Here is a 9797-nt window from a genome sequence, read left to right as displayed (position 1 = left end):
AAATACTCAAGTCGCACTAGGTCCGACGATACTGCACAACATAATCGAGACCACTAATGATGACAATGACAACAAGTCATTGGATTCGTCGTTGTCCTATTGGTTTATGCGATCTTGTCCATCGATATTTGAGTTCTGAAGAGCTTTGCACCACCGGCAATGGCACCAAGTTCACTAATGAGATTTTATGATTTTCTTCTTGAAACATTTTGATTTGTTGTATGGTTGTGTAGTTTGGTTAATGAGAAAGGGGAAGAAAATTTTTTTATTCTTTTAGAACTGTGTTTTTTGTTTAATGAGAACTGTGTTTTTTGGTTAATGAGATGGGAGAAGAAAGTGAAATAAATTTTTCTTCAATATGCTATCATTTTTTTTTTTTAAATAAAATTTTATGTACTTACTTTTAAATGGACATTTTTGGAAATCCATTGTAAAAATTGTAATATCAAAGCAATGGTATATATATTAGGAATGTAACTAATGCACCAAACATGGTAATGTAATTTTTTTTTTTTTTTTTTGAAGAGTAGTAATGTAATATTGCTGTAATGCGATTCAATTAATATATATAAGTTTACAATAATATAATATTGCAATGATATGTCACATCATATGAACCAACCGCTCCTTAATTTATTTGTTGTAGTGGACAGTATTAGGACAATTTCATATGCATTTTTCATAGATCTAATATTTTCTCGCAAAAGGATCTTAAAAATTTCAATTACATTCAATAAAAGAGATAGAAGGTACAGCAGGTGATCCAAAATATATATTCTCTCCAATATCGAACAACTCATGAGTCAATTGCTAGTTGGCCTATCTCGTGAGTGTCGTGGGTTACTTTGTTCTATATAACTGAATTTTGAACTCTCACGTGCAGTCCAGTTGCGGATTGCTTGGTCTTGCAAGTCACCTTGCGAGTTGCACTGTCCAGCTGCTCTTCATGGATTTCTAAGCCCAACCCAAATACATTAAAAGCTTACAAAATACATAGAAATTAAGCAGGAAATTATTAAATATTTGACACGAAATAAATCCAACATAATACAAGAAAAATCACAACTTAACACAAAAGCAATCGACCTAAGTTGGTCTCCTAAGGTACTGTGACCAATATAAACAGTTTACTTTTCATACAATCTTCTGATAAACAAATTGAAAATAATTCTATGCACACGTTGTTTAGTGTTTACATTATAGAAATAGCTAAATAATCAAGATACAAACAATTTAGTTATTTTACAAAACACATGATAAGATGATGAACGAAAACAGTCAAAAAAGGTAAGAGTATGCAACACAACTCGTTTTGACATTGATAAAAATATCTGAGAATGCATGAACACGTGAGAATATGAATATGCAAATCCTAGATGCTTTTTCTATAGGATAAATGAGCACATTTCATATACAATCAGGAAAATTTAGGTTAAAACACATCTAACTTATCTTTATATAAATTTCATGTGAATTCAGTCAACATCATTCTTATGCAAAAGAATTCGTAGATCTATCCTAAATGACATGCATGTGAACATTCTTATCTAAAATGGATTAGATTTATACTTTATTTTATTTTTTTCATTTTTATAAGATGCAAGATATACTAACACATGTTGAAAATTGATCTAATGATGCACACTCATTCTATTTAGCGAAGGTGAAAGCGTTAAATAAAACTCGTTTTGACATTAATGAAAATACCTAAGAATGCATGAACACGTGGGTATATGAAATTATGAATATCCAATCCCCATATGCTTTTTCTACATGATAAATCGAACATACTTCACATACAATCATGAAAATTTGAATTACAAATGGAAATTTATCAATCTAATTTATCTTTACATGATTTCATTTGAATTCAATCAACATCACTCTAATGCCAAGAAACAAAAAGCATGGATCTATCCTAAATGAAGTGAAAAATGATGAAATTCTTATCTTGCATGGATCAGATTTTTTACTTTTATTCAATTTTATGATTTTTTGAGATCCAAGATATAATAATACATGTCCAAAATTTATGTAATGATGCACACACGAGCTATCTAGCAAAGGAAACCTTGAATGCAACGGACCTACGTCATATGACTAACTTAGACATATGGATCTACACGTATAAACACTTTACAGACTGCGATCTTTGCAAAGTGTGGAAGATGTGGCTATCTTCCCACATTGCTAAATTTGAAGGTGGTGATCGTTGGATATGATCACATGGGTGGTTATGGCGGCAAAGATGAGTCTCGTGGGACTGTTGTTGTCGTTCTTATCATGAGCTCATGACTGGATCTCGACAACACGAAATAAAAATGATAAAGTTATTACAGAAGATTGATTTTTAAATTAACGTGGTAATAAATATTAATGATGTTAGTTCAATCAACAACCGATAAGTAAAATAATATTTATATTATTAATGACACATCAGTTTGTAAGTTTTATATAATAAAATTTATAATATCTCTCTAATATTAGTTTGTAAGCCTTATAGCATGAAATTTGCATATTGTATTACATAGATTTCTTTGTCAAATGGCATTTTAAGTGAGTTTCAATTAGCTTAATAGATAAAGTTTCTTATCCTCAAATTAAGAATATAGGTTAAATTCCAACCTACACCAAGAAAAAATTCATAGCTGTCTTGACTTAATGGTAAAGTTTTACTACCATCTATTAGGGTACATAATAGAACCTATAGATATTTCATATCTTATCCTATCTAAAGAATAGAAAAGTGGCATCTAAGAGCTTTGTTTTTGGGTCATCAGACAATCTAATTTTGCAGATAAAAATATGACAAATGTTTGTGGGAAGATTCATATCCTTACCACATGAATGAAAATGACTCTATAAATAGCTCCGTTCAGCCATGTAGTTGTATCCCACAAAGTTAAGGAAACTCAACAACTGACATTTGCGATGGTAATCTTTTTTGTTTTTTGTTTTATGATATGGTTAGCTCAAGTTTAATCTAAACTCCCTTTTTTAGAAAAAGCTGATAATATATACTTGCCCATGTAGGAGTCCTTTGCTATTGTACGTATCATGATCTTGGTTTTAGTGACAATAATTTGTGGTATTGGTGAAGCGGCTCAAGTTGAATATTTTAATGTTATGGATTATGGAGCCAAAGGAGATGTCATTACAGACGATTCTGTGGTAATGCTTTCATATTCTTTGGTCCATGAGAAATTAATTTTGAACCCCCTTTATATTAGGTTTCTTCAATTAATTATCACCTTTGAACTTTCAATTCAGTGTCTATTTGATTCCTTTTTTTTTTTTTTTAAATAATTAACCCCCTAAGCATTAGTGTAATTTTTCTTGGTATCTTACGTAGGAAAATAAGGCTAAATGAACAAGTTTGATTCAATAATACAAACCCTAAAAAATTGCAATGACAAAAATAAATAGATAAAGTTAGAAAGATCTCAAAAACTATAAAATCATACAAAATGTGTTATCTTTAAAGGTTGATTCGTGCCACCTGGAGTAGAACTCTGTGTAAATGACTCTCTTAACTGAACAACCTCCCAAGATTAGACTATAGTGTTTTTTTCAAGTTAATCACACACTCAAGCAAGAAGAACTAAGAACAACATTAATTTGTCTTTCCTTAAAACTAAAAATTGACGCTATAATTTTTAGTGGAGATGAGCAAAAAAAAAAAACAGAGCAAAACAAAGGGGAAGAGGCGGCCGTGTAGCTAAAAAAAAAAAAAAAAAAAAAAAAAAAAAAACCCTGAAGAGAATAAAGAATAAAGGGTTTTATAAACCAACCAATGTGAGGGCTTATGGGCTGCGATGGTCACTATGCATGCCAATGAGCATCATATTAAATGCCCCAATGGGCTGCTTGTTTAATGCCCAACGAGCAGAACCAAATTGGGCTAAAAGGAAAAGAAAAGGAAAATGAATGAGGCTCAAGAGAGATAGAAACAAGCTTAAGTCCAACCCAAGCCTAACTTTAACTCTTAGCCCATTATCTTTCAATCTATCACTTAAGTGGTGCTATGGTTTATAAACATACATGAGAACTTATCTCTAACTAATGTGGGACATAAACACAGTTTAAGAGTTTGAAACACACATACTCCAACATCTTATGGCATTTAAAAATTATTGATAATTAAAAAAAAAAAAAAATCATATATACACCAGCCATGCACGGAATTAAATACATTTAATAAAAAATATAAATAGAAGATTTTATTTGTCACAAACCTTTTATATCTAAGGAGTTAATAGTTTAAATTAAAAGCCGAAGAACCAAATTGACACTCACATAAAAACTTGAGGGTGCACGCATGATATTTACGAAAATTCCTTCTTTTTTATTTTATTTTTTTTTTTTTACATTTCAAGTATTTCTAGTATATTAATACAATGATACTTTTGTATGTGTAGGCATTTTTAAAGGCATGGAATGATACATGTAATTCCGAGACCGATGAACCTACTATGGTTATTCCAAGAAGGCAATTTTTCTTGCGACCCACAACCTTTCGTGGTCCTTGCAAGTCTAAAGTTCATTTTGCTGTAAGTCAAAACGAAATATAAAATTTGCATACTTGGATTCTATGATCTTTTTTTTTTTTTTTTTTTTTTTTTTTTTTGAAAACGATTCTATGATCTAGTTTAATGAGGGGCTTTTCCATTATATTTTTAAAATAGGTTTCTTGTGTCTCAAAAAGGCTTCCCATTAGAACAAAATATTATGTTGCTTAGCAATAAGCTAATTGGAGTCATAAAAAATTTTACAAAATATTTTACAGTTGTCAAAATAGCAAATTATTAACTCTTTGCATCCTTCATAGACTGTCACTTTTTTTTGTCATGGGTAGCCAATGGTTGTATATATGCAAAACCTAATTTCTTTTTAAATTTTTCTATATTTCTGCCATTATCAAAAGAAAGTTCAACATAATGACTTCCTACAAGAGTGAGCATTACCATATACCATAAGTTCATTACCCTTGATTTAAAATTACAAATTCATATAAAATATTAAAAAAATTAAGATTTGTAAATAATCTAAAATAGATTCTAATTGCATTTTTTAAAATTTATGCCAAACATCTTGCCAAATTTAAAACTATTTATAGTCTATTTAAAACTACTTCTAACTTATTGTTCTTAAAGCTCGTTTAAAACTACTCGCTTCCCCTTTTTTAAATTAATTCAAATTTTCTTATTAAAATTTATTATTAATTTAGGTATAAATTTCAATGAAATGATAGCATTACAAGGTTTTTGGAAGTGTTGACAAAAAGTTCAAAAACGAATATTTTTAACATTAATTTGACTTACTAAATGTATCTAATTGTTTTTTTTTTAATAGCATCCATACATATGCAGTAACAATGGAAATAGATGTATTAAAATTATTTTAGAAAACTTTTTATAAGTAAAAATAAAAACATGTAGAGAAAATTTCACGTACATGACAATGGATGACATAGAGATGGGATTCTTTTGCAGTTTTTGGGAGTTTTATTTGCACCTTCTGGTCCAAAGGAATGGAAGGAGTTGAATGATACTGTGAAATTTATAGAATTTGAGTATGTGAATGGGCTCTATATACATGGGGTTGGCCTAATAAATGGTCGTGGAAAGGGTTGGTGGGATATCTCATGCAGATATCATCCTGACCTTAAGGTATATCACTACACTTTTGGTATATTTGCTTTTCTCTACTATATACTTTTGGTAAATTCAAAATGTTATCTAAATATATTTTTCACACTTTAACAAGGTTAATTTTTCAACAGGAATGTGGCAAAGGTGCACCCACGGTACGATTCAAACTTCTTCTTCTTCTTCTTTTTCTTCTTCATTCTTATTATTATTATTATTATTATTATTATTATTATTAAAAAAGTTTTTTGATCGTAAAGTATGAAAATTGTTATAAATATTACAAGTTTTACTAACACATTAGTTTGAAAATGATTATAATAAACTTCGAATCACAACCCTAACATTATTACTTAATTTGCATCTATGATTTTTGTTTTTATACCAAAATTGTGTGGCGTCTATATTCTCTTTTTGCAGGCACTCAGATTTCATAAGAGTAATGATATCCACATGAGCCAGATTAGAATAATTGACAGTCCCCAAACCCATATTCTTTTACTGGGATGCAATGATGTTGAATTCGAAGGCCTATTCATAAAATCACCAGATGGAAGCCCAAACACTGATGGAATTCATATTCAAGCTACAAATAATGTATTCATCAACAGTTCCTTTATTGGCTCTGGTAATTGTCTTTCCTCTTGGCTTCTTCAAAAACTTCTTCATTTTATTTTATTGTATATACGTGAGATTGCATTAATTTCACTGCTTGCATCAAAATAAAGTCGTAGCAACTAAATGAGGATATTTGTTATTTTAGAGATTTTATGGGGTTATTTTGTTCATTTTAAAGATTTTGGAAACAATGTAATGTTTTTCTACTGCTATAAAAATGAGAAAAAATATTTTTAGAAAATGTTTTAAACCAAAACAAATGAGGCCTACATGAAGAGGAATTTGAACCTGTGTTTTGTTTTATGGGAGAATCAAGCAATGATATGGAACCATAGGGCTGCTAGTGTCCACTATTTTATTAGTTGATATTTTAGATATAAAAATAATAACTTGATGTTGTTAATATTGACAAGCAGGTGATGATTGTGTCTCTATTGGAGATGGAATTTCAAATGTAAACATCACTTATGTCACGTGCGGGCCGGGTCATGGAATAAGGTAAGAGAAGGGCAAGCACACTATATTAATATATATATATATATATATATATAATTTCTATGATAATTTGTTAGTTATCTTCAAATTTACACCTTAGGCTTAAATATTTCTTATTCTTTGGCAGTGTAGTATTTGCAAAACTATGTAAATTTTGTGTTCGTTATTACTTGTCTTTATTGTTATTGCTTGCTTTTCAAAAATGAAAAATGAAAATTTTCTTTTATATTATTTTCCTTTTGTTAAAATTTAATTTGCAAGATTTCTATTTACAAGAGGCTTTAATTTGTACTTCATAAATTTAAGATCTTTCGTTTGGTTCTTCATTGGTGATAGCATTGGAAGTTTAGGCGGAAGTGGAAATGTGGTAAATGTATCAAACATCCATGTGAGGCATGCTATCTTCAATGGGACACAAAATGGAGCACGAATCAAGACATATCAGGTATGATTGGAGAGCAACTTATAGTCTATATATGGACCAGTTATTTGCAATAAAGATGATTAATAATGTGCTCAGTTAGCATACTATAAAATAAACATAGATATTGCAACTATATATGATTTTTTTTTTAACACCAAAACAACTGATACTACTCTAATCTTAATGTGAGAAAACGATATTATCATATTAACATGAACATTCCCGATGGTAGGAGCATTACCCATGGCAGATAGAGGTTTTACCAATGACACCTTCGAAGTATATAAACTTTGGCATAAAAAAAAATATATATATATATATATATATTTATTTATATAAATTATTTTGATGTTTTTATTTTATTTTCTTTTAGACCAGATTGATAATATTAATTCAATCTTTTGTTAGACTGGGAGAGGTGAAGTTCGGGATGTTGAGTTTTCAGATATAAAATTCATAGACGCTGGAAATCCAATAATCATCGACCAATACTATTGTGGCAACCCTAATGGCTGCCCACCAACAGTAAGTCAATCTAGCTCTTGTTGCATCATATTTTCCCTTACCTATTAGTACTACTAAGTTTAGAGAAATATGCATGTTTGACTGAATATAGAACAAATATTTGAGCTACAGAATCTTAACACTAGAAAGAATTGTGGTATTTGTTGTGTACTAATAGAATGTTGGAGTTCAAATAAGCAATGTGAGCTACACAGACATGTATGGGACATCAAAGGCCGATGTAGCAGTCAATTTTAATTGCAGTGGAAATGTTGCTTGCACCGACATCAAATTGGAAAATATCAACTTGACATCTTCAACAATTGGGAAGCAAGTCACTTCTAGTTGCAACAATGCTTATGGAGAGGCAAAAGGAACGATTGAACCCAAGTCCTGTCTAAATTCGAAAACTTGAAAGTAGCCAATGTTGCCCTTTCTTTTCATTAACATTGAATAATGTTGTTGGATATTATGATTATCTTGCTGTAGTCATATATATTATATTAAAAATGAAGCAGAATAAAAATTCAAGTTAGTTTCTAATTGTTGTTTAATCTTATGTTATGTATTCAATTTAATTTTCTTAATTTTAATGTCAAGTGATTCATTCCTAATACTTAGCACAAACAGAAAAAAGCCTGGAAACTAATATGAGTATCTCACTCACCACCTCTCCATTACTACTTTTAGATGTTATTACGCCTAAACACAAGTTACGTATAACCCAGTTCCTATTCTCATAGATTCATTAATCTCATAAGATATGCATCAAATCACTCACAAAAAGCTTCACTAGATTGATGCGGTCGACCAGACAGAATCCTAGATTGGGGATGTTGAGAATGAATATATTTGACCACATTTGATTGCCCAATGGCTGCATTAAAATTCACGCAAGAGACAATTTCAACGCTACATTTTGTTTTGTTATTGTTTTATTATTATTATTATTTTTGGGTAAATTATAATTCACCTCATGTTAACAAATTTTTTAAGTATTCAATTTTGATCTCTTTAAGTTAAAATGAAATTGTTTGGAATACTTTGGATGGAATCCTAACAATTTCATTTTAATCCAAAATTTAACAATTGAAAATTTTGAGCAAAAAATTGTAATTGAGCCAAATCACAGAGAAATAAATTGTATGTTTTTCCTTATATTAAAAATCCCATAGAAAACTAGGTTAAATACTTTGATTGTAATGCACTTCTCCCCCAAAAATAACACCGTCTTAAAAACTCCTTCAATTCTAAAAAATTAAAAAAATTCGAACATTTATTGTCTTAAAAAATTTTAGACTCATTGACCTATACTATACTACACCATTTCCATGTGCATCTATATTTTTTTTTTTTTTCATATATAATTGAACTTTGAAAGGCAGCATAAATTTAAGTATAGTAGATTGTACCACGAATGACCAAACAATAACCCAATTGCATAACTCTTTCCGAACTTATATAACAGAAAATAAAAAAACAAAACAAACAACAAAACAAAAAAAAAAAAAAACAAAAAACAAAAAAACAAACAAAAAAACAAACAAAAAAAACAAACAAACAAAACAAAAACAAAAACAAAACAAAAAAAAAAAAAAAAAAAAAAAAAAACAAAACAAACAAAGAAAAAGCTTAAAGTGAGGCTTTTTTTCCCGCTAGCTAGAGAGCTTTTCAAAGTGGAAGCAAGAGAAAAATAGGTAAATGCAATGAATTTATGTAATTTGGCCTAAAGGCCTATGTATATACCGAAAATTAATCCTTAATGATTACATATTTGCTATATAAATTGTGTATTAAAATGAACCCATAAAAATATATTTATGGCAGTCTAAATCTTAGACTTACTAGGGTTACAAGACTTAGCAAAACAAGTAGAATTAGGATTGATTCTCGGTTTTTTTTAAATAAAAAAATATACGTTTAGAATTAGGATTTCTTTGCTTGCACACACAATAAGATTGGAATTGGCTTGAATTATAGTTGAAATTGTGATGATCGAAATATCTTCTATCCACACTAATAAACCTATGTCATATATTCATTATATTGCACGTTTAGCAATGTTATAAACTACAATGTTACCTTCACAATGAACATGAGAATAACTA

General features: G+C 29.5%; 1 protein-coding gene across 1 annotated transcript; it reads left to right on the top strand.

Annotated features, from left to right (window-relative positions):
• Positions 1–3057: 3057 nt before the first annotated feature.
• LOC115980525 (probable polygalacturonase At1g80170) lies at positions 3058–8104 on the top strand. Its single transcript, XM_031102758.1, has 9 exons — positions 3058–3171; positions 4419–4550; positions 5493–5669; positions 5783–5806; positions 6069–6276; positions 6683–6764; positions 7098–7206; positions 7594–7710; positions 7868–8104. Exons 1-9 carry the CDS (start codon positions 3058–3060, stop codon positions 8102–8104), a joined length of 1200 nt encoding a protein of 399 aa, XP_030958618.1.
• Positions 8105–9797: the final 1693 nt, after the last annotated feature.

The sequence above is a fragment of the Quercus lobata genome, chromosome 3 (assembly GCF_001633185.2).
Source record: "Quercus lobata isolate SW786 chromosome 3, ValleyOak3.0 Primary Assembly, whole genome shotgun sequence".
NCBI lineage: Eukaryota > Viridiplantae > Streptophyta > Magnoliopsida > Fagales > Fagaceae > Quercus > Quercus lobata.
The sequence above is the reverse complement of the archived record's forward strand: the minus strand, read 5'-3'. Positions and strand labels throughout refer to the sequence as shown.